This window comes from Mixophyes fleayi, chromosome 8 (assembly GCF_038048845.1).
Source record: "Mixophyes fleayi isolate aMixFle1 chromosome 8, aMixFle1.hap1, whole genome shotgun sequence".
Taxonomy (NCBI): Eukaryota; Metazoa; Chordata; class Amphibia; order Anura; family Limnodynastidae; genus Mixophyes; species Mixophyes fleayi.
Window position 1 is genome coordinate 10,580,285 of NC_134409.1, and position 26,006 is coordinate 10,606,290.

General features: G+C 43.2%; 2 protein-coding genes across 3 annotated transcripts in view; one reads left to right on the forward strand and one right to left on the reverse strand.

Annotated features, from left to right (window-relative positions):
• Positions 1-769: 769 nt before the first annotated feature.
• Positions 770-5,283, forward strand: GADD45A (growth arrest and DNA damage inducible alpha). The gene is made up of 4 exons (XM_075181877.1): positions 770-1,114; positions 1,739-1,840; positions 2,900-3,113; positions 4,598-5,283. The coding sequence occupies exons 1-4, from the start codon at positions 1,074-1,076 to the stop codon at positions 4,709-4,711; spliced, it is 471 nt and encodes a 156-aa protein (XP_075037978.1). The 5' UTR covers positions 770-1,073; the 3' UTR covers positions 4,712-5,283.
• Positions 5,284-11,619: 6,336 nt separating this feature from the next.
• The window catches only part of GNG12 (G protein subunit gamma 12), a 58,977-nt gene continuing 44,590 nt past the window's right edge, over positions 11,620-26,006 (reverse strand). For both annotated transcript variants that reach the window (XM_075181880.1, XM_075181879.1), the window contains 2 exons: positions 17,606-17,710; positions 11,620-17,508 (listed from right to left, as the gene is read on the reverse strand). In XM_075181880.1, the coding sequence (XP_075037981.1) occupies positions 17,383-17,508; positions 17,606-17,698 (219 nt within the window). In that variant the 5' untranslated portion in view covers positions 17,699-17,710 and the 3' untranslated portion in view covers positions 11,620-17,382. The remainder of the gene's footprint in view (positions 17,509-17,605; positions 17,711-26,006) is intronic.

Genomic DNA, 26,006 nt, shown 5'->3' on the forward strand with positions numbered 1-26,006 from the left:
AATGAACATAAAATGAGTATTACAATAGACCTTAGAATACCAATTCTGCAACAAATCCTGTAAAATATAATGAATGCAATTATATGTTGAAGCCAGTGGAGTAGGTTATTGATGCAGACCCAGAAAGGCACAATATATGGAAGGGAAGAGAATGATGGACAGTTGGTGGTGTTATATGATGCATTTTACACATCACCATGTGACTGAATATTAGCTCTAACCACAGCTTCCAATATCCATTTAGTTAATGATAAAAATATATGATTTATATACAGATTTCCACTTTTATTCAACTTTTAATCTTGTCCAGAACTGATCAGGTGACAGTGAGGTGATTTTTGGGCATTTCCAGTAATGGTGACTTATGGTGATGATATGACTGTAATAATATGATATTAGAGCACAGTATGGACATTACTCATGATATGTCCCAGAATACAGCCCTGTGGTTGCTGTGTGAGGGGCTGAGAGCAGAGATCTCTCTATGGGGGACTGTCCAATGTAATGAGCAGATTGCAGCAGTCAAAGGGTTACACCACCAATCCCATCGCCTGGCAACCGTCTGAGCCCAGAAGCCCCGCCCCTCGTCTCTCGGCCAGCCAATGGCAGCTGTGCCGGGTTACTTGCCAATTCCCCGAATTTGTAGCGGGAGTGTGTTGACAAGCGGGGGCTCATTTGCATGAGCCAATCAGAGGCTGGTTATGGTGATGAGCTGCGCGGCGGTTGGCTGATCGCTGGCACATGAAGTACGGCAGAGACCGGAGTGAGTCAGACTGAAGCCGGGATACAGAGAGGAGAACACGGACACTGAGCAGTGACCGGAGCCGGGACATAGACAGCACTGTACGGACACTGATCTGTGACTGGAGCCGGGATACGGAGAGCGTTGTACGGACACTGATCTGTGACTGGCACCGGAGCACCCAGAGGATTGTACGGAGACTGATCTGTGACTGGAACCGGAGCACCCAGAGGATTGTACGGACACTGGTCTGTGACTGGAGCCGGAGCACCCAGAGGATTATCCTGATCTGTGACTGGAGCCGGGGATTACACTGTGCAGCACTGACACTATGACCCTGGAGGAACTGACCGGAGAGCAGAGCATGGGAAAGTAAGCACCGGGGGGACCGTGCACGGGTCCTGGGACCAACTGCGACAGTGTGTGTGTGTGTGCCGGGTGTCCGCCCGCTGATCTGTGATAGGTTCTGGATGTATGGGGTGACCCGCACTGTACATTACAGGACGGTGTGGGGTGACCCACATTGGGTGACTGCTGCAGGACGATCTGGGGTGACCCACATTGGGTGACTGCTGCAGGACGATCTGGGGGGTCTGGGTGTCACTAATCCTATTGCAGGACTATCTGATCCGCATTCAGTAACTTTTGCGATACGGTCTGAGGGTGACCCACATTCTTCTGCAGAATGTCCGGGGGCTATCTGGGGTGACTGTTGCAGAGTGATTTGCGGGTGTATAGGGTGATTCGCACCTTATGCAGAATGTCCGGGGGCTGTTTGGGGTGACTGTTGCAGAGTGATCTGCCCCGATGTGTAGGGTGACCCGTGGGCTGTGACTGTGGCAGGGTGATCTGCCCCGATGTGTAGGGTGACCCGTGGGCTGTGACTGTGGCAGGTAGACCTGTGCAGTTGGGGGTGACGCGTGGAGTGACCCTTCCAGTTGTGCAGTGAGTCACGCGTGACTAAGTTGTGGTCTAACCCACGTCCTGTGATTTTAGGATGGAGAGTGTGGGGAACGCGCTGGAGGAGGTGCTGAGTAAGGCAAAGCTGCAGAGGACCATCACCATCGGGGTGTACGAGGCGGCCAAGCTGCTCAATGTGTGAGTATCTCTTATTCCTGGTGCCCCTGTGCCCGTTATACTGTGCAGAGATGCCAGCACTGCCCCTGTGCCCGTTATACTGTGCAGAGATGCCAGCACTGCCCCTGTGCCCGTTATACTGTGCAGAGATGCCAGCGCTGCTCCTGTGCCCGTTATACTGTGCAGAGATGCCAGCGCTGCTCCTGTGTCCCTTATGCTCTGCAGAGATGCCAGCACTGCCCCTGTGCCCGTTATACTGTGCAGAGATGCCAGCGCTGCTCCTGTGTCCCTTATGCTCTGCAGAGATGCCAGCACTGCCCCTGTGCCCCTTATCCTCTGCAGAGATGCCAGCACTGCCCCTGGGGCCGTTATACCCTGCAGAGATGCCAGCACTGCCCCTTATCCTCTGCAGAGATGCCAGCACTGCCCCTGTGCCCCTTATCCTCTGCAGAGATGCCAGCGCTGCCCCTGTGCCCCTTATCCTCTGCAGAGATGCCAACGCTGCCCCTGTGCCCCTTATCCTCTGCAGAGATGCCAGCACTGCCCCTGTGCCCCTTATCCTCTGCAGAGATGCCAGCACTGCCCCTGGGGCCGTTATACCCTGCAGAGATGCCAGCACTGCCCCTGTGCCCCTTATCCTCTGCAGAGATGCCAGCACTGCCCTTGTGCCCCTTATCCTCTGCAGAGATGCTAGCACTGCCCCTGGGGCCGTTATACCATGCAGAGATGCCAGCACTGCCCCTTATCCTCTGCAGAGATGCCAGCACTGCCCCTGGTGCATGCCATCACTGTCTCCTCTGCAGATCTGTACTTAGTTTGCATTCTTAGATTGTAAGCTCACAGGGTCCTCTTTACCTTCTGTTTCATATCATTGTATGTTATTTATTTATATAATGATCCCCTTATTGTACTAATATATTGCACATTATAAATAATTGTAGTAATGAAGACAACAGGGTTGATATGTTCTGCCCGTTTAACCCCTTACACACTGAGCTCCCAGTGCATTGACTAACCACAGTATTCTCCATGTAAGGGCTGCTGTGCAGTGTCCTAATGTCTCATGTGTTTGTGTTGCAGGGACCCAGACAACGTTGTGCTGTGTCTTCTGGCCACAGATGAAACAGAAGATCAGGATGTCGCTTTACAAATCCACTTTACTCTGATCCAGGCGTTTTGCTGCGAGAATGACATCAACATCCTGAGAGTGAGCAACATGAGCCGGCTGGCTGAGATCCTGGGCGGCTCTGACAAGTCGGGGGAACCTGCTGATCTGCATTGTATTCTAATCAACGTAGGTGACATTGTCTCAGGGAGGGATGTGGGTGGTTTCTGCTAGCAGCATTCCAGGGCTATACCTGAGTGGATTGTTGTGGGTTACTGTGACTCTAGTATACAATGCCAGGGAGGTGGCCCATTCCTTTGTAAGTTGATAGCAGCACACTGTCTGTTGCATACCTGCCCTTCTCGTCAGTAAAGCCTTTTATTCAAATCTACTTGGAATATTCCATATGTTCTACATATCAAAGCAAATTTGTGCATTTTTTGCATCAGGTGCCTGATTCATTAAGTATCTTAACTTAAGAAACTTATTATTTCAGTCTCTTGGACAAAACCATGTTACAATGCAAGGGGTGCAAATTAGTATTCTGTTTTGCACATAAGTTAAATACTGACTGTTTTTTCATGTAGCACACAAATATCAACTTTAAATTTCAGTGAACAAATAAGCTATCAAGTATTTGTGTGCTACATGAAAAAACAGTCAGTATTTAACTTATGTGCAAAACAGAATTCTAATTTGCACCCCCTTGTATTGTAACATGGTTTTGTCCAGGAGACTGAAATAATACGTTTCTTAAGTTAAGATAGTTAATGAATCAGGCCTCAGATAGCTAAACGTGCTGTATGACTAATCCCATTGCTCAGATGCATCATGTAATAGTTAATACAGAATGGTAGGTAGCACTCTTCCCCTACTTTAGTTTTGGATGAGCTAAACCAGCTTATTATATTGTGAGCTTAGACTCTTAAAGGCACACTAACCCCATTTAAAAAATAAATAAATAAATAAAATAAATTCTGCATACATTTGTATAAAATGGCTTTGTGTCCTATGCAAACAGTAGATGAACCGCTCATTAGAAGCTCTGCCATTGCTAATATCTCTTCTGCACACGACACCTGTAAAGAAATATTTGAGGTTGGTTCCTTTAACATTGCCAGTGTAGCTGATTGGCCGTATGGTAATGCTTTATAAGGTGCAGCCGTGGTCCTATATGGATAATCTCTGCCATACACCTACTCAGTTGTTGGGAAATACATACCGCACCCTTATGGCAGCATTTCCTGCTAACATATCCCCCCCCCTTGATCCCTCCAGCCTAAAACAATTGATGTTCAGAGGGCATTGTAAGCTAGTCCTGCCCAGCCCTCTGCACAGTTCCCAGGCACTTGTAAGACCAACTCCCTCCCACATTCCTAAGCTCCATGCTTTGCCTGGAAGGAGTTTCGGTAATGCAAGATCAGAGTGACTTTGCTCTGCTGTAGTGTTTTTTTAATTCCAAATGGACTTTAGACAACTGTATCTGACTTCAACACTACAGTATACTTGCCCTGACATGTCCGTTCCTAACGGAAGTTGCCATTGCCTGTTAGACTAACAGGTGCTTCTGTATAACAAAACTGATTTATTTTATGCTGCTTCATGTTTTGAGACGAATACAAAAAAAAGTTTCACTTTCGAAACTAACTTTTATACTTTGTTTTTTCTTCTAGAACCCACATGCATTGCAGCTGAAGGATCCTGCAATCAATCAAGTGATCAGTTTTTGCAAAGAGAGCCGTTACTTGGATCAATGGGTGCCGGTGATCAATCTCCCTGAGCGATGATCTCCTTCTGGATTGCGCAGGGGGACACTTTTGTTTTCAAATAAATAGAAAAAAAAAAATATTTTGCAGAAGCGGCATCCGTTCTTTCCGGGGAACGCGCCCAACTTTCGAGTGAGGATTACAAAATGTACAAACCTTAAAACTAACAAGTGGACATAACTGGTTGGCTGCGTCTGTGTTGCGTGGGAGTAAGGTACAAGCGACTTGGCAGAGGGGAGTACGGACCAAGATGAACAGCGACTGTTGTGAAAGTGTTCAGGGAAGGCATTATTGTGACATTCAGGAGGGCTGTCGGGGATATCTAGAGTAAAATGACAACAAAAAGACTTATGTCTGGCAAAAATCCATTGTTTTTTTTAATAAGATGATATTTAAAGGAATTGTTAATGCTTAAAGTTGTCAATTTGAAAAGTTAATTTATTTCTTTAAGACTTATTTATGCAACTTTGTTATCTATTTTAAGAATACAATGAATTGGTACTATGATACTTTTATATAAAGAAGTGGTTAAGACGACTGAAATTTTAACTTGTTTTTCATTGGACTGTTTTCAATAAAATATTTGAAAATGACTTCAACGCTCGTCTTCATAATTCAATGTATATGCAGAAGGGTGATTTGATGCAATACTATAATCTGCAAGTTATATAAACTGAATTGTTTTTTTATTTTTTTATTTTGTCTTAAAGTCAGTTTAAACGTGTTGCCAGCTGGTTTATAGATCTGAAACGGTTGAGGACAACTGTGTTTGAGCTATTACTGGGACACTATGCTGAGAGATTACTCAGAATTGAAAGGCAGATATTTTGCACACCTCCAACCATGTCAAATGGTCGGTGACCCCTGCAGACCACGGCTGGCTTTCAGATACAAATTAACCAGAAACACAAAGATCACAAGGTTCTAACACAGAAGACTACACTGTGTGGATGCTATTGCATAGCACATTAAAGGTAGTGGATCCCCCCTGCTTCAATACAGACTGATGCATAAGACTTGCTTAAAGGGGAAAACTGTTATTTTGTCCCAATTAATCAGGTCTGTGTATTGAGAAGGACATGCTGACATTCATGAGAATTCAGCATATTCATTGGGAAGTGATCATACCTCTGCAGGGGCAAACGCAGGATTTGTAGAGGGCGGTTTCCACACCACGCCGCCAGTGGGCGTGACCAGCATGCATGGGGGTGTGGCTATAATATTAGACAGTGCTTGGCTGCTCTCCAACTCTCCCTATTCCCATAATCTACATGGGCAATGCTGTGTGCACTACTGTTAGGTGCACGCAGATCTCCCTTTTCAAGCAGAGCTGTGTGAAGTGGGGGCAGGGTCCAGCCACCTCACTTATACAGTGCCCCAGGCTTGGCGAGGGGTTTCCAGGCACTATGAATCCCCCCCCCCCTCCCCCCCCCCCCTGGGTTTCCCTATGCTCTGTGTCAGGAGACACTTTGACTGTATGACCAAATCGTGGGGGTGTTACTGCAAATATTGACCAAGGCACAACTATATAGTTCCTACCAAATAAAAGTCTTGCCCATTCACGAACCATGTATAAAATATTTTATTCTAATACCAATGTTAGGACAATTTTAATAAAGTATCCATTTACCCAACAACACTGTGTGTATCTTGTCAGCGCTAAGCTGGGTACACACTGATGCAATTAGTTAGTGTACACACTAATGCAATATCTATCAAGATTTCTTACCAAAACACATCACATCTGTTGATTTGGTTTTATAAATTTCACGATCAACGATGTCTGGCAAATGTGGAAGTGTGTACGGGCTCACAAACAGCAGTGTAGGCAGATCTCTGTTGAGTGTAGTCACAATCTTTTCAGAAGATCGCAGATCTGAAGGTGAATTGTGTAGATGTGTATACATGAATTGGCATGCTCATCAGGACTGTCAATCCTTGTTGCAATTGTTACAGAAATTGCATCTGAAGTCAGACTGTGTAGGTGTGTAACCCCTTTATAATCTGAATGGGAAGATTTAGAAGGGAAAAAGTTGTGGGTGGCACTAAGAAGAAAGTGTTTCTTTATGTGCACATTATATATATATATATATATATATATATATAAATTATATTTTACTAGTAAAATGTGGTTATTAGTTTAAATGGGACAATAGCTACAGAATTTGATTTACATTAAAACAATGCCAGTATAAACATGGGTGAAACTGCCTGATAAACACCAACGTGCATTAAAGCTGGGTACACACTACAGGATTTTCACACGATAAATTTTCTTGCATTGTATTAGTATTAACACTGTTAGTACAAAACACTAAATTGACTCCAGCTTGTGTTAGACCACATAGACTGGGCAGCACGGTGGCTCAGTGGTTAGCACTTCCGCCTCACAGCACTGGGGTCATGAGTTCAATTCCCAACCATGGCCTTATCTGTGTGGAGTTTGTATGTTCTCCCTGTGTTTGCGTGGGTTTCCTCCGGGTGCTCCGGTTTCCCCCCACATTCCAAAAACATACTGGTAGGTTAATTGGCTGCTACTAAATTGACCTTAGTTTCTCTGTGTGTGTATGTTGGGAAATTTAGACTGTAAGCTCCAATGGGGCAGGGCCGGGTGTACAGCGCTGCTGAATTAGTGGTGTTATATCAATAGCTGATTATGATGACAGACCTCCATAACTATCTAATCAATGTGGTTAATGTGTCGGTGGTGAAGCAGCTTCAGGTAATTGTTTTGCAAGTTTCAGCATTAAATCAAAGTTTTTGCAAAACCACCTCTCACCCACACACGACAGGTGGACGTCTTCTTGGGAAAGCTTCCTCCTTGTATCGGTTTCCCTTTAGCAAACAGACAAAGTTTTGTAGATACAGCCATTGTTATAGTGTCACTAAGCATAATATAGACATAGATTGATAATGGAAACTTGTTATGTCACTTATGCGCTCACACTGGACCCTTTATTAGCCACCACCTTCCTGTATATACTCTATGGGACATGATACATGTTTACAAAGCTGTATAAAGCAGGGGGCAGATTATTAAATAGGACCATACACAGAGTCCTCCCTCCATGTTATTAATGCTGTCTGACTCTCGGCCACAGGACAGCCCCCCCCTCGTATTTGCTGTGCAAAGAGCAGGTACATAAGGAGTCAAAATTATTTAAAAAAAAAATGAATGACCCTTTCAAACTGGAGCTCCAAGCAAATAATTCCCAGGACAGGTTACAGGGAAATGGCCAATAGCCGTACTGTAGTCAGAGCACATTGGGCTATAACCGAGTGCAATGGTCAATGGGGCGCATCAGAACATCTCATTGTACATTGTTAGGGAGGTGATGAAGTCAAAAATCTCAACTGAAATAGCAGCCTGTGCGGCTGCAGCGGTCTTAGGAACAGGAACACCAAGCACTGGCTCTGATGAAATCCTGGCTGTATGGCAAGTGGTGCCCGAGGCTATGGGGACACCTGTATGTCTATATATCAGTACAGCCAGGTGTCGTCAATGAAGGTTGGGTGAGGTGGCAAAATATTCTCCCCAATAACTCTGAAGGTACATCTGTGAGAGGCAATAAGGGCACTGTGGCACTAGGTTATAGGCATACTTGCCTACTTTTGAAGGCAGCTGTCCGGGAGGGGGGGGGTCCATCAAGGGGGGCGTGGTCACGCGTGGTGCACCATTAGACTCCGCCCCTGTCAATCTGAGGCAATTTTAGCCAATCGCAGCAGGGGGCAGGGCCATGATGGCGCATTTAACCCCACCCCCACTATCTTCAACAACGGCGACAGCTGAATCTGGGAAATTTGCCTGCTCTCTCGGGAGTCCGGGAGAATTCCCAAAAATTCTGGAATCTCCCGGACATTCCAGGAGAGTAGGCAACTATGGTTATAGGTGTACCTTGCTCTGAGGGTGACAGGCTTGTTAGTTTCTAGCATCTCTAATTCAGCTTTTCTGCTCTTTACCACATCCTCCTTTATTTCAGCCCCATCGTACCTCATAGTGCCCCTGTACCCAAATCCACAAAATGACATCTAATTGTTCTCAATCTAATCCACTTCTCAGATCTTCACTAAAGCTACAACCTCTCTCCTCAATAACTACCCTCACCAGTCTCTGCCCACTGGCACATTCTCATCCTCCTTATACACACTCATGTCACCATCCTAAAAGGAATCCTCTCCTATCCCAGTCTAACTTTCCAAGCAGCCAATGTCTCCCCTCTGCCTTGAACCTACATCAGTGGTTTGTGTTCAATACGTTCTGTCCTCACTCCATTCTCAATCTTTGTAATCGGACTTCTTCCCTCAAACATTGAGTCAGCTCTCACAGATTGATCAACCATCTATTGCTGCAAAGTCTAAAGGTCACTTTACATTGTTCTCTCAGTGAACCAAGTATCTCCAGTCCCAACTCTACGCTGATGACCAAATCTCCTCCGACTTCTCTTCTCTACTGTCTGTGTGACCAACTGTCTCTCCCCACATGAATGTCCCCCTGCTACCTACAGCTCAAATGTCAAAATCCAAAGCTCATATTTCCTCCTCCGAGCCACGAGCTCCTAGAAATCTCCATCACCCTTAACAGCACAAGTCCATCAGCCTCCAAAATCTGCTTTGTTGCATTGCTCGCCTCAAGTGTCTCTTACAGTCTTGCCAGCACCCAAATAATGCTGCCTTTTCTTACCCAAGATGCAAATCAAAACTTCACATGCACCATAACACTCTGCAAATCCCTATACGGGCTCTCCATATCCTCCAGGATCCAATTCAAATGAGTCACCCTCACCTACAAAGCCACCAACCCTTTATACATCTCAAAATACTCTATCGCCCGTCATCTACCACCTGTGCTCTGTACCTCGTCTGGTTACAACCTCTCACTCCCACCTTAAAGACTTCTCACAAGCGGCTACCCACCTATGGAATTCCCTATTAAGCCCATTCAGACTCTGCCTGAGCCTTCAAATCTTTAAACACTCGCTGAAAACCCATCTCTTTACTACCCTACTGTGCTGTAGTCCCAATATCCACTTTACCCGTCACTCCTCTGGTCTCAGCTGTACCCTTTTTAATATAGATTGTAAGCCCTCCAAGCAGAGCTCTCCACACCCTTTATTTTGACATCTACTTATTTGGGATACCTTGTAAGCACCCTGTTATATGGATACCTGCTTTCACACTGTAGCACCTTATAAATCAGTGGTAGTAAAAAGTGACTCAAAAACAGAAGCGATCTCTTAAAAGGGTCACACGGGATAGTCAGTGCTTTACCTCAAATTAACTTTATTTTATCCCGCACATACTAATTCCTTATCCCACCTGTTCCAGTGATACGCGCCTCCGATCACATTCCCTCATACTCTGGCAGACTGTTAATTACCGGACTGCTATCATTCCCATCTTCAGAGAATGGTCCTTAAAACTCTAGAGATTCCAGTAACACAATCCACATTCCCTCTCCCCCACAATTTCCTGCCCCCCCCCCTCCCCCCGCATCACAACTAGCAAAATCACAAAATGAAAGATTTATATTAAGAAACTTGACAAATGCTTTTGATTTTAATAACTGTATAGTCTTACTGACATTACCTCCATTAGGTGTATATCAGAACTCCTTTGATAATATTCAGAACAAAACATGAATCTTTGTTTCCACATAGGACAGAATAACCTTATACCCTGAAAGAGAGGGAGACACTGCAGCTTAAAGTAAGCTGAACTCTAGATGACAAAATTAAATTCTATTTAATAGTATTTCAATTTTACTCCGGTCTCTAAACATTTTATGTGTGTAGGTGACAAGCTCGACTTCAATCCGTTCCTACCAGTTCAGGAAATGTGTGTGACATTGGTGTAAATGTTAGGGGTGACCGATAACACTTTATAATCACCATACATGCTACAATTTTGACAATGCCCCTTACTAAATCTCACACGTATGGGCCTAAGCCCACAATAAATGATCACTTTGGGGGTAAATTTAACACCTGCGGTGTTGTAAAATTGCTTAAAAAAAATTGTCAGGATTTAAAATTAAAAAGGTAAAACCAAAATATAGTAATTTTACAACACCGCAGGTCTTACCACCTTCAACTGTTTATGTGGACATTGTCCAAGTGCTGTTCATATTTGGATACACGCATGTATGGCCAAACCTATCGGAGATCCGTGTCATCAGCAGTGGGTCCAAGTGGCTTGTGTATTGGAATCTTTAGATCAGTATTAGATTAGACCTGTAAATTAGACACAGCTCTTCCAAGTCATTGTACTGTAGGAGGAATATCACTCACTAGAGACTGCTAGGAAAACTCTGAGAAGAGATAAAACATTATAATCCTTCCTGGAACTCAGTCCAGTACCTGTCAATCACTGTTGGGGATAAGAGATAGGGCTGATGTACTTCCTGTGTACCCTGTATTGGCAACAGTTAAAATTTTACCTGGTAGCTTATGGGGCTCAGACATTGATGATTGTGAGGTAAAGGAAAGGGAAACTAGATGTGGACTGTAGTTCTCTTGTAAAAGGATTGTTTCACCAAATACTGTCATCTTTAATTTCTCTCATCAGTGTAAGGCTGGGTACACACTATACACATTTTCTCCTGATATAATAACCTTAATAAAAGCCCCGATCAGCAGCCGATTCCTGTGTACACTCTATACACGTTTTACCTTCAGATCTGTGCTTTTCATCTGTCATAACCATTGGCTGAAATGATTGTGACTCTGCACACTCCATAGAGATCTATGGACACTGCCGATGGGCCAAGAGAGGAGAGCTGGGAATGGGGAGGTGGGTGGAGAGAATGGACGGGCACTTTTACCATTTAATCCCAGCAAGAAGAAATAAATCGGATTGTATCACAGCTCTTGCACTGTAAGACATTAGCGCTATACAAAACACGCACACAAGAACGAGATGCACTGGAAATAGCTATAACATCAATGTATTTTGCATGATCATTTTTACAGAGTCACAATCTAGAAGGATCTGCTGTGTTCTGGAGATCCGTTCCAGTAACAAATATACACTGACAAATCATACAAAACATTTTACCAACACTGTGGGAATATTTCACACCTGCTAAGGTGTTAGTTTGCCTTAGGAACGGCAATTGAAACCAGGCTTTCAATGCACCGATCACCTACAGAGCGTAGGCAGCCATTCTAAAGCTTAAACCAAAACTCATGAGAACACAGACTACCAAATCACTCGTAACTTGTCCCACAACAGAGGCACCACCTGCCACAGTGAAACTAGTTTCTAGTGACTGGATAGGCTATTGCCTCCGCCCACAAAATGGCTGCCTCTATGGTGTGTAATCGACAGTTGCCCTTTAAGAGCTACTAAATTCATCTAAATTTTCAAACAAACAAAAAAACAAAACCATGACAAGATGTTTAATTACCTTTGGTACACATGGTAACCCATTTGCGGCTAGTGTATCTCGCTCAGCAATGCTTTTTGAGCTAAGTTGGCATCCAAAAGGCTAATACGAAAATACAATTTCGTTGAAAGAGATTTTTTGGTTCTGAAACGGTCAGTTTAGAAAAATAGAGGTTACAAAAATAGAAGAATAGAAAGAAAAGGAAACGTCCTTTGTAAGATCAGCAAATGTTCGGTTCAGATGATCCAAAAATATTGGCTAAATGTGATGGGTCTACAGGCCTAGATTACCCACAATGCCGAGCAGCACCACAGGTCAAGTCATAAAAAAACACATCTGACATAAATCCACCAAATTATCTCCCAAGGTAAAGGACTCCCACAGAACACGATTACACAAGAATTTAGAAAATCACATTCAACATTTTAATAAGTTTAAAACATGGAGCAAAAACTAATTTTTTTTCAAAAATGACAATAGTGTTTTATGTTTAATACATAATACATACACCGTCAATGGTTGACTACAAAAGGAATGTTACAAAAATGGTGACTATATATGAATAAAAAGGTGCTTATCCAATCTAGTAGGGACATGGGTGTAGTTTGTGTACCTTTATCAATAACAGGATATATACACAATTAAAAACACACATCGGAGGCTTTGAATTATAAGCGCCCGTGCAGTCTATCCTTGGCATTAGTTGTGGGATCAGAAAAACATTTTTTATTCATGATTTACACTAAATGATCAAAAACATTTGCAAATAGGACTTAATCGGTGGTTTCACAGAATTTGGAAGGAAATTACATTTTATGTTATAGCAAACAATGGAAACTAGTCTGCAATGATCTATTTTCCTGTTCTGTGGCACTTGCATACAAATAATGACATAACAATGGTTTACAGGTGAACGAGAGCACCTTACACAACCCAATACTTTAAAAGCAAAAGGAGATCAACATAAGCCCTGCCCACATCCCTGCTAAACCACACCCACCTTCTTGTAGGCCACACCCCTTATAGGACTACTGGGAGCTATTATCACTGTGGCTGATAAACTGTTTCTCTCTGCAAATTCACCCAAAAGTTAAAGCAATTGTTCACCTATATATATATATATATTTATTTAATTTTTGAATAATGATTTGCAGTTCTTGCTACAGTAGTTTATTATCTTAATCAGCCCCAAATCCTGTCCCTGCTCCCTGATTAAGCCCCTTTTAAGTAACTATCCTAATAAAGTGTACTCATGGGCTTCAAACCGCGGAGGCAGCCATTTTGTTTGCTTAACCAATAGTCATGAGAATGCAGCCTGTTAATTTACTAGCAACCAGTGGCCCCTCTTTGTGCCTCTTCATATTGATGGGCTGAACATTGGGTAAAACCATTAAATGGCTGCTTCCGACGTAGACGCCTCTCATAAGAGCTGGTATTTGTAGCTATAAGATAACCCCACAGAACATGGCGAGATTGCATGAAATCACAAGTCAGAACCATGAGGACTTCATGTCACTGCCGCTTATACTGTAGCAGTTTATAAATAGTTAATGCTGGGCCGCATCGTTGCTGACCGAGTGCAGAATTCTCCCCTATGTACCACAGACAGTTCTAGCGTTCACACGGTAATCACTGTCTGCTGTAACTGCTGAATAACCTCATTTCAGCAGAACCTAAACACTACTTCCAGGAGGGAGCACAAACAACAGACATCTGACCATAGACTGGCTTAATACGGTCCCCGTCCCCCCCCCCACCCCGTGACTGCGGGTACGAGGGATTAATTCAGAGTCTCACTACTTCTGCAAACCACAGCGCAGTCACCAATTAGTAAAAACGGTGTATCCCAGACTATCAGCCAGAAAAGGATGTTTACATAAGATGTCGTCCGGGGAGAATTGTAACTGCTCTGACTGACCACAAATACAAGATCTTTTATAGCACTTCTCACACGCACCGTGTTCTCACACTAGCTCGCTGTATTAGCAGTTCAGCGGTACAAGCTACTCCCCGTATTTGGCTGAGTGTCAGAGGAACACATCTTATTAATACAGCACTGCTCAGGACAGGGCTATTAACCTGGAAAATCCAACATAGTTTTCTAGCAACGTCCAGATCTTGCGACTTTGCTGCACACGGATCAGTGCTGTTATGAGGTAAAGTTATGTCCGGTGCATACTGGCGGAACCGGTTTTCTGTGCAGCCCTTTCAATGCAGCAAACGTGGGGTTAAACCGGGCAAGAATGACAACCGAGGAAATGTTCTAGAAGTAACTAGTGGTTCTTAACCTATTTCTCAATGACTGCGAACCGCATGCAATCTAACAAAACGTTCCTCAGTGTTGGTCTGTTAGTGGTCGATGGTCTGGCCAATAGCAGCCAGAGCCAGGGAGTGGCGATACTGCGGGGAACGTCGTATGAACGCAAGAATATGCTTCCGTAATTAACCGTATCCACAGGTTATTAATAAAAAGTACAACTAAAATCACATCTCTCCCTCTCTCAATTTCGGGATAAACCTAAAAGCTTCAAGCTTCAGAAATACCAACTTACAAAAAATGTTTTGGGAAAAACACTGTCCTTTAAAATGTACCTCCTGCCTGTACCCTGGAGGTAGACATTTTGTCGGCTGGATCAATAATGATGAGGGGGAAAATACTAACTAGCCAGGAATCATCAATACAGCCATACGGGCGTGGTCCAGATTTATCCAGGATGCGTCTTTCAATGGGCAAAGGGACGTCTCACCTGGCAGAAAAGGTAAACCAGAGGCGTGACCTAGTTTGGGAGGTATCTCCTCAGTGATGTCACTAGTTCCGCCCACAAGATGGCTGCCTCCAGTCCATTGCGAACACTGAATAGCCAATGGCCCCGGAAACACATTGGTAGCCATTATAAAGAACAGTATTTGAATGACACACCCGACTGATTTGTAAGTAAATGAACACAGATTTAGGTAACCTGTCCAACTACAATACCCAGCATGCTTTGCCAGCTGTAGTTCACCAGCTTGCTGCCTACCAGGCAGATGGCATAATTTAACCCTCTCCAGTCTGAGAAGAGGGCAAAATACACACAACACTGACGCTATGGCACATTAGGAGTGTACTAATTCTTATGGGAATATAAAATGACCCCAATCCCCTCAGACATCCCCAAGCAAACAGAACAAGTACATAGGAGCGTCCTGTAAACACCCCACATTTAGTAATTAAAACTTTATTTTTACTACTTAATAAAATACTTCAACTTGGTAATCAATTAAAACACAGATATTGAGTAATAAATGCTATTAAAAATAGATACTGACGTTGTGTTGCTGCTTAGGGAACGAGGACAGTTTATGGCATTATGTCAAAGCACCAATTTTCTCCGTGGATTGATAACCGTTTTGGTTTCACCAAAATGTCATGTTCAGCGCGCTTCTCTTGGCTGGTTTTGGGTGCTCAAAACACACAAATTCTTTACAAAAGTGCAGTTAGCGATACGTTATATATATTTAAATTTAAACCGCAAATGAGTAAAGACTATAAACTCAATACATTAACATTGGTCTGGAAGCTTCAGAAATACAAGTATCACCAGGATGGACAGAGAGGAATACAATCTGAGTGCAAATGGGCCTTTGGCGTAACGGTGTAAGTACTTGGCTTTAAACAAAGAGCTAATGTTATGGTTAAGATGAAAGAAACATGGTGAAACATGGTGCGTTCGGCCAGAGATTGGGAGCGTTGAGAAACGATTAAGTGGAGGCGACTTTTAGGCTTGGAGCTCAGCGGCAGTAGTACATTACATACGTATAACCAAGAGGATTAAGAGACAAAAGACATTAGGGATCATTATTTGATATGTGTCTTCATGGACGAGATAAACGATATGTCTACAATGCTACTTGTATTACCACTTAACTCAATGCTTCAGGACATAACCCCCCCCCCCCCAGCGTGCAAATATAAATCGCAAGAGTAATGCAAAGAGTGCATTCGATTTCTTTGGTGTCAAAAGGACAAAAGCCGCCAGTAATCACCTGCACGGCTCATTGTACAGACAATATTACACCAAGCTAAAGTGACGTTGGCTCCTGTTCTCTGGAACAATATACATTAACAATCAAGCTCAACGTTCTTAAAAATGGCTTCTAAGAAACACACATTTCTTTTTTTCACATCAGAAAATGTTCAATTCATTCTGTGAACAGATTCGTCAATGAACAATCAGCGCTGGCAACGACAGTCTGATGTTTGGGCGCTTGTCAGTGAACTGGTTTCGCATTACGCGGGCGCGGTATTGGGATGGAGTGCAGTTATTCGCTATGGGTACCTCAATACTAGACTATTACTTCTCAGATTGCACAGGGAGTTGTATAAGGTTCCCAAAAATACTTTTAATAAATTAGACAAAATATGGCAAAGCCTAATCTATCTTAATGTCAAGGAGACCGGTCTTCACAAACTCAATAAAACCGTGTTAGCGGAGAAGGGACAAGCATGGGTGACTTGTGGTTGATCCCACAGGAAAGGAACACATTTTTGGGTCAAGCCAGATTCTGAAACAGCCATAGCAAGGAGGTCATTCAAGGTTATGGGCATTTTAAAGTATCAATTGCTTATTTAGGGCAAAGGCAGCAATTTTGGGGGAGTAATCAATATTCAACCTATCAACTCGCTAGTTCTGAGCGGAGGCGTTAGGCACCGTACCTCGTTGTCAGGAGGAATTACTGTGGATAGGCTGCATTCTCACGAATATTGATTCGCCTCCCCCCAAAACGTCTGCCTGCGCTCAGAACACACGTTACATCCATGGATCACGCTGGTTGAGCTGGATTAGGAATATGGGAAGTGTTTGAATGGCAGAAGCAGGTCTATGATATGGCAATAGACCCCTAGTTGCACCATGCCCGGCCTGCAGCGATATTCTGGGCAGAAAGCGGAGGCAACTTTGGTCTTAGTAAGATTTTCCTAGCAATACTTCCAATAGACGAGTAGACACCGCACATGACAAGCAACAAAGAAATATCCGTCATAAAATACAACCTAACAGTACTGGTGACAAACATTTACCCCAAATCCTCCCCCGTAAGGAATAACAGTTTGGTTTTTTAGAAAGACTGTTCCCATGAATATGAAATCTAAAAAGGTAATAAAATAAAACGTATAGAAAAAACAAATCATTGGTATAGATTAAAGAAGATTAAAAAGGTCGTTTTTTTTTTGTTTTTTTTTAAGTGGAAACCAGAAACCCTTAGTATCATTTCAGTAAGGATCTGCTTGGTGTAAGTGAGGAGACAACAGAGATGTTCGTTGGCGACACTACAATATAATGCACGGCTTTTTATCCTTGAAGGGGTTCTCTGAAGTGGGAATGCCCATAAGTAAAGGGTCGTTCTTGGCGTGTTCGTCACAGTAGCGCATGAGATCGGCCGAGGCTTTGGAAACCTGAAGAAATAAAAAAGGAGGAAAAAATAAATAATTAAATGCGAGCTTCGCTCCTATTAAAGACACCATTCTTAGACCACGGAGCTGACAATCTAACCTTTATTCTTTCTATGGAGGCCTCCACCTTGAGCTGCTGGACGGTCCTCCGTGCTTGTGCTATGTTATTCGTGCTGGTGGTTTTGGTAGACATCTTTGGTGAAGTCTGAGGACAGAAAAGACGACACAAGTTAGGTTATTTAGGGACGTCCTGGACATGGGCACATTCCATAGACCTGATCTTATTGAGGTCACACGCGCACACATCACCCCAGGCCTCTGGGAAGAGATGCAAACGCCCGCTATAGGTATGTAATGCACATTCCAACTCCCTGTATGTAGCACCCGGCTCGTGCCACTCAGGACTTCTCCTGATGCAGAACAATAGACCTTTTCCTCAATAAGACACTATCTACAGATGATAATCTCTGTAGTCTCACTTTCTTAATACGATTAAGAGTATTATAAGCAAACACTCACCAATTATAATACAACAGCAGCTAAACACTTATAGTTTTAATGATGAAGATAAAGATTTATTTTTTCAATGCTGAACAGACAATGATAAACACTTCACAATGAGCGAGACACAGAGCGGATAGATACTAAGCACCGGTCTTATCCAGACAGACCAAGGGTACGGACAGGCTGCAGAGAGCTTCCTTTGACCTGAACTAACCGGCCGTGGAGCGATCGTGCTGGAACCTACCGGGTAACTGTTGTGGGAACATGCAAACTATCCATACACTAACCTACAGCACGAACAGAGAAGGACCTCATGGGTTAAGAATCCCTGTTATAACTGCAGAGTGTTCTAATTGTCAGTCTCCTGTGCAGACAAACTGGCAGCTGCATAAAGAGCCGGAATCCTAAACAATCTGCAAAGTTCCGAATATAAACTTCTATGGAACTCTGAATACATCTCAAAGATCTACTTTTACCACTGACCCAACAAGTCCTCCGTCTACAGACCACTTCATATATTTACGCCTCTGTCTGAATGCCGCCAGCAGATTTCTTTTTCTAGAATTGAAAAGGATCTGGCCAAACGCGGCTGCTGAGAGCCAGAATGTGCGGCATGCAGTAAACAGGCTTTTGCAAAGCACAAGTTTCAGGATTCAACAGAAATCAAAAACACACAAAAGCCCTGAACGGTGGCGACGTGCCAGTCGCTCAACCGAACAAATGGCTGAAAGAGTTGAGCTGGGTGACAACATGATCATAGCTGGCCGCAGAGCAGAGGTGACAAGTTTACACACAAAGAACTAATAAAAATAAAATATAATATAAAAGCCACAAAAAAAAATCAACAACTTTGCTTAAACAAATAAGAATCTGACCGCATATTTTTTATTTTTAAACACAAATGTGATTTAAATTAACAAGATTTAAAATCCAAAACTATAATCAGATTGCACCAGGCTGTTGAAATACGTAACAGTCGTGTTTCTAGCTCAGATTAGCTGCGTGCGGATTCTGTGTGCGCCGGAGTATTAAACTCTTGTTCACATGATTAAGTCTGCGAGGATCATTCCCCTCCATGGTGAGGTGTCATGGAAGAAGTGCGCAGTGCGCATTTTATCCTTCGGAAACTGCAGTGTTCTATCGCCGTGTTACTGGTACACGCATTTTTAGTTCTATGCCACGCGAACATTTCCAGAGGTGAACAGGTTATTTAAAAAGATCACAGAACACTGTCCTGTAATGTTCATTTTGAGCTACTAACAGGATCTATTAAACGGTCAAAAAGCTGAAATTCGAGTCAGTTATGCTGTGATGTCACATGGTCCCTGCCCCTGTATGAAGACAACAGTACACACAGGTCTTTGTCTCACGACATATTGGAATATTGCAGAATGTGTTGTATCCCAAACAATCCTTATTAATGTTTAAAATCAGAACCCCACTAATCCTATGGGCAGCCCATAAGCACAGTTATCAAAAACACAAATGGAAAGTCACTATCCAATTTGCCACTCTCCCCATGTGCATGTGACTGCGATGAATGACTGACAGCATTAGTCACTGACTAATAAAGACACACTTGTTTAATTAGCAGACGTAATAAACATTCCTGAAAGAATATTGGTTACTCTGGCTAGAAACTCAGCTGAATTGCCCTATGCACAATGGAATACAGAACATAATGCAGGAAACCTAATGCTGCCACATCACACCACACCTGCACACACAATATAAACGCCACGTCAACTTGTTATAAAAGGCTCTGCACAGACCTAGACAGGTAAACGTGCCAGTATTGTTTCCTGTGTGTGTACATTGCCATCAGTCTCTCTATTTAACCAGTCAGTAGGTTTCTCCACACATAACAACATGTGCCATGCAGGCCATTCTAAGGTACCTAGGTGTTTTACACTGTATCCCTGCTCAAATAGTTGTCATATTTGGATGATCTATATCATACTTTCCTGTTCTCCCGAAATATCGAGGAGTCCTCCCAGACTCCCAGGAGAGTGGACCACTCTCTCCGATCCCCCCTCTCTCCTTGTAAAGAGGGAAGGACAAGACCAGGACGCGTTTTGCATCACAAATCCTAACCGGGCAAGTCCTGACAAGGCGATTCACAAGGATGAGGCGAAACGCGTTGCCATGGCCTCCACATTCTACTCTATATACTAAACATCTCGGCTGTACAGGGATGGATTCCTGCATGGTCCTTTCTAAAACAAGTCTGTAGCATCAATTTGAAGGATTACAATGTTTCGCTTCTTATTAATTACTTTTATGAGAATTTTAAACCCTACCAACCCAAGGTATTGTAGTTGCAGGATTTTAAAATCCCTTGTCATTAAAATCATGAATCCAGAGTAGAGATTCCTGCAGTTATGGTGTCTCCCAGGAAGATATTAGAGAGAAGACCTTTACTGGCCTTCCCAAAAACAGATTCAAACCCCTACAATCTATTTTGCATGCTGCGGCAAGATTGATTTTCCTTGCAAATCGTTATTCCTCTGTTGAATCACTCTGTATGTCTCTACACTGGTTGCCTGTTTTCTACCGAATCAAATATAAAATACTCTTACTAACCTACAAGGCCATCAGCAAAGCTGCACCAACATACATCTCCTCTTTTGTCTCAAAATGTCTCCCAACTCGGCAACTCCGTTCTGCACAAGATCTGCGTCTCTCATCCACACTCATTACATTCTCCCATTCCCGGTTACAGGACTTTTTCCGGGCTGCACCCACTCTATGGAATTCTCTCCCTCGCACAATAAGACTCTCCTCTGGTCTACAAACTTTCAAGCGTTCTCTGAAAACCCACCTCTTCAGATAAGCTTATAATATTCCTCAACCACCCTCTTAACCTCACTACATTACCCTATTACCACCCGTTATACAACTACCCCTTGACCAACATTGTTGTGTGACAGGATCATTTAGCTTATGAGTCACTTTTACATTGCAGTCTGGCTCGGCCGACTGCAAATGTAGACTTAACCTCATGTGTCAAACTCCCATTGTCCCATAGATTGTAAGCTTGCGAGCCGGGCCTTCTCACCTCTTTGTCTGTTTTACCCAGTTTGTTTATTAGTTTACTATGTTTGTCCCCAATTGTAAAGTGCTACGGAATATGTTGGTGCTATATAAATAAATGATGATTATTATTATTAATTTTTATTTATAGGGCGCCACAAGGTGTCCGTGGCGCCGTGCAGGGACAAAAACGAATTACAATACAAGGTGAGACAGTACAGTAAACATAAAGCACAGTAACTCAGTAAGCTCAATGCACAGCTAGTGAGGGCGGGGGGAGTATCCGCAAATGACGGGGCCCAAAAGGAGGGCGCGGAAGACAGGGAGACCCCCAGAGGGGGGAGGAGAGCCCTCGAGGAGGAGGGCAAAGTAGCTGGAGAGCAGAGTTAGAAGTGGTGGAGACAGGAGGAGAGATGGCCCTGCTCAGAGGAGCGTACAATCTAAGGGGAGGGGTGGACAGACGGAGAAACGCAGGGGAGAGAGGGAGAGTAGAGGGACGGAGGAAGGGAAGGGGAAAGAAGGGGGAGAGGCAGAGGATAAGGTAGGTAGTTAAGTGGGAAACTGGAAGGCTTTAAGAAAAAGGTGGGTTTTTAAAGCCCGTTTGAAACTGATGCTGGCTCTGTCTCGGGTCAGCTACAGCCGTGCACAGACACAGTGCTAGGTAATATTCTAGTTTAGTAGTCTGGAATGAATCCAATCAAACTGGATGGTACAACCGGCATGTATGGGGCTGGCGTTAGTAGCAATATAAGCTACTTAGTAGTCTGCTTTTTAAACGATATATCACGGACCCCTGTTCGTAAATCTGGGAATGTAATAATTGGGTATTATACACTGACATTTATTCTTGTTTACAAGCTACAATAGCTGCCTCCGTTTTGCTGTTTGCTCCATGAGACATCCACCCGGCCCATCCTAGCTTTATACAAAGTAATTAACAAGCAACATTAAAAAGCTAATATTGCAGTGACCTTTCTGTTTGGAGGCTCCTTTACTCCACCACTGAATGGAAACATTAAAAACAAAGCGGTTCCACCTGTCTGAGAAGACAGACGTCACGACACTGCCCAGGACTTAAAGTTTGAGCTAAAGCTTTGTCAACAGTTCCAGTCTAACCTCAAAACACTACATAACCCATCACATGAGAGGGAATGTGCGTGTGTGAGTTCTGTGCCAATGTAACGCACAGGTAACTAGAGAGCAGACCACAGTCCTCTGGTCTCCATAACACCTGCTGAGCATCTTGCATTGATTCTGGCTAAACAAGACGGTGGATAACACAGACTCCCAGCACTGGTGCAGTTATCTATATAACTACCCTGAACCATCTTATAATACACAAGTGATGTTAATATCTGTATAAACACCTGTAAATGATATTTGTATAAACAGTTCTGATGTCTTCGCTTATAATCTAACTGTTTCTTACGCAAGTACAATCATATACGATCCATAGATCAGCAAACAACCGATATAACATCTGAAAAAGCATCAGACGTATAAAATTCAGAATGACACTTGTTGGTTATTGCTACGGGATGTACTGGTGCTGCCCGAGTTTCAGTGCATAGGAAGGAATCCACGTGACGTGAATGAGGGGAAAGAAATTCAAGTTTCAGTTTGCAATATGTGAAGCCGGTTTACCATCGATCACTCCCAGACAGACTGAACGTCAGCACTTGCTGCAGGGGGAAACCTTCATACTATTCAGAGGAACACATACATATATTATATCCTAATGGTTTCTTCACAAAGACTGTTCCTTGCAGAATTTAAATATAAAAAGTGCCATCTTTACTATAGTAAAGAATATAGAATCTTCAAGCTTCACCAAGCAATTAGCTTGCATTCACTTCGTTAATAGAAATACTCTGTCATTACTCCGTTTATATCTTCCAGCCAGTACAAATGGACTGAAAATCATACAACGTTCAATACAACTGACAAAATTCTGCTTTGCTGCTTGAGCTTTTTGTCCAGTCCACACTTCTGAGCCATTTAATCATTGAGTATATAATCAAGTTGCAGTAAATACCTTTCAGGTATGTACTTATGGGTGCTGTAATATTAGGTTTTCACATGTGGTTTTCATTGCAAAAAAAACCCCCACTAGTGGGTAAGGGACCTAAACCTAGAAACACGCTGCAATATCAGACAACTGATCCAATACTGCAGCCTAATTAACCCCAAAGCAAGTGTGATACCTGATAATAGTCTACTGCTCATGGGAAGAACATAAATATATAAGTGCAAGGATCAGACTGCGGTATATTCAGCGCACCTTTCAATCACTACAGGAAAGGTTCTGTAAAGCAGACAATCAATCTACATATAGAAATTAATCGCTAGCTGGGATTCTGGGAAATGAAACAGGATCATTTTAATAGCAATGAAAACCCAAACAGGCAGAGGAAAGTGGATGGGAATCGAAAAACGAGTGGGAATATTAATGAGTCAGGGTGAGTAATACTTTGCATAATCGTCTTATTTTATCTCTTCCAATTATACAATTAATAATTCAGCACCTGGCACTCTGCCCACTGTGCCAAAGACTCCTCACGTGGATCTGTGTCACATACTTTAGGGCAATACTGCAGCAAAAAACAGTTAAGGCTGAAAACATCTAAAAAGACACAGATCCCTCCCCGAATTTCCTGTTGTGCAATTATTCAAATAAGTCGCAGACTGGGCTCCAACAGCAAGGAAGAGTACTAGAAGTTTGGAAATGTCAGGAAGTTGAACGGGCAGGCAGCCAAGTTTGTTCAAGGAGTTCAGAATCTCTGTAGTGAAAGGTCGATTTATGTCAGTAACACGTCAGTAACGGGCGTTCCTTACATCAGCGACTATACGGTGCTCTGTGCGTGATTGCGTTTGCAATGATGGCGATCAAAGAGCGCAAAGTGTATAATGATGGGTTGGCCTGATCCAACCCTGATGCCCGTCTATCCGTTACCCCAACCCCACTGCTTGGGCCCATCTGAGCGGAGCGGATGTGTGATTGGATTAGAACGTACAGCAGCGCTGCCCATATAGATTGGCGCCCATACAATTAACAAGTAAAACAATGCAGACATCGTGGTCAGTTGTAAAACAGAAACGTCTGTGTCTATTTCAGACGGGGGTGGATTGCAAAACATTTCAGTATCAAACAAAACAGTCTGAGCCCTGCACGGAAGGGCTTTCTTTCCAGCAGTTTCATCATCTCCTGAACCTATCACCCGCCCCCCTCTCAATTTCACCTGTTCCCCAGCAAGGACAGTGCAGACACTAACAACAGTCTCTCTAACCTACATGGAGGAGTTATGTGCACACACTGACATTGGATCCACTCTCCAGCTTACACACCACAAAAGAAACTCATTACAAAGTTTAAATCAGAGTTCATACAAAATCTACCATCCCAGAAGCCAAAAAAAACTGTAGTGGAAATGTGCACCCCTTAACGTTCCTAACAGCAGCTCTGCTGAATGAGGCGTCTGGATTGCAAGCTCTGCTGCCCACCATAAGCAGGTCAGGAAACTTATTCAATATATTAGGGGGAACTTCTCTTATACGGGATGGATTTCGTCACTGGTTACTTTTTCAGGCCGACTTCCAATCATACAAAGCTATATGGAAATATAAATATCAGGGAAAGTCCACTTTGTGATACCCCACCTGTGCCAGCAAGTGAAAATCATTAGACACAATGATGTCCTCTGTACCCCACCTTAATATGTGCAGACTGCGGAGGGGGCCGGATGCCAGTGTGACAACACTCAGAATGGTGAGAAAACTCAGCTGAATGGACTTATGTTTTATCATTAACATGTGAATCACTTTGTCAGACCTGAACAAAAGTCTCTTTTTAGTCAGTGAGAAAGGGAGGAAGCAGAATAACTGCCCCAAACGGCCATGTGCTTCCTTCCATACATATTGTCATACTTTACACAAAGTCCGTGCAGGCAGATGGCCAGATTTACTGGTTCCTGGTGTCTTGTGTATTGTGTCACAGGAGCCTAAACCTATTGCAGCGGATTCACTAGGTCATTGTTATAGAGGTCTTGCAATATCAAGTGCTCAATCTGTGGGATACCCCATGTGCGATGCATTTTATTGGGCACTCTGGGACGTGGGTTCCCAGAACAATGGAACATTGGCAGCCGACTTAAGATTGTATTATTATTATCTTTAATTTATAAGGCGCCACAAAGGGTCCGCAGAGTGAGTACTACCGCTTTAAAAGCGATGGTCCATCCAACCCCATCATATTATACATCTTTATTTAAATGTAGGTCAAGTAATTCTGCACAATTACACAAAAGGTACCATATATAATGTGGGCTATACTGAGCGCGGGCTTGTTTTTTCTCTGGTTTTGGTTCAAAATATCGCCCTATTATCATAGCAGCTGTCCATGAAGCCTATTTAAGGCACAGTTGGGTGTGGCTCACAAGCCAGCCCTTGCTAGATGTAAACCCCTCTACCTGGGAGGTGAGTGCATCTGATTTTAACTGCAATTTAATGGTGTTTAAAGCATATAGGTCAGTGTAGAACCTGCATATAATGAGATGCCCGTGACGCTGGGATGCAGGCTTAAATGTTTTGATCAAAATATGAACGAATACCTCATGTTCTCATTTTGCTAGACACACACAGATATGCAGTGTAAAGGATAAGCGCTGACAACTGTATTTTTGTTTTATTTAAATGTAGGTCAAGTCATTTTGCACAGTTACACAAACGATCTACAGATTTAAATTACAATTGGATGCTGCCTCACTGCTTGCTCTGCCTGGAATAAAAGATCATTCAACAGAACAGTGCCCCTAGTGGTAGAGTATTGAATTCCTTGTTTGCTCCATAATACAGCAATTTATTTGTTAATGAAAGAAATAAATACTTTTTTTTCAGGGAATAGATGAATTCATTTTTAGACCTTTAATAACGGCACAGGACATTCCTGTAATGGCCACACATAAAAG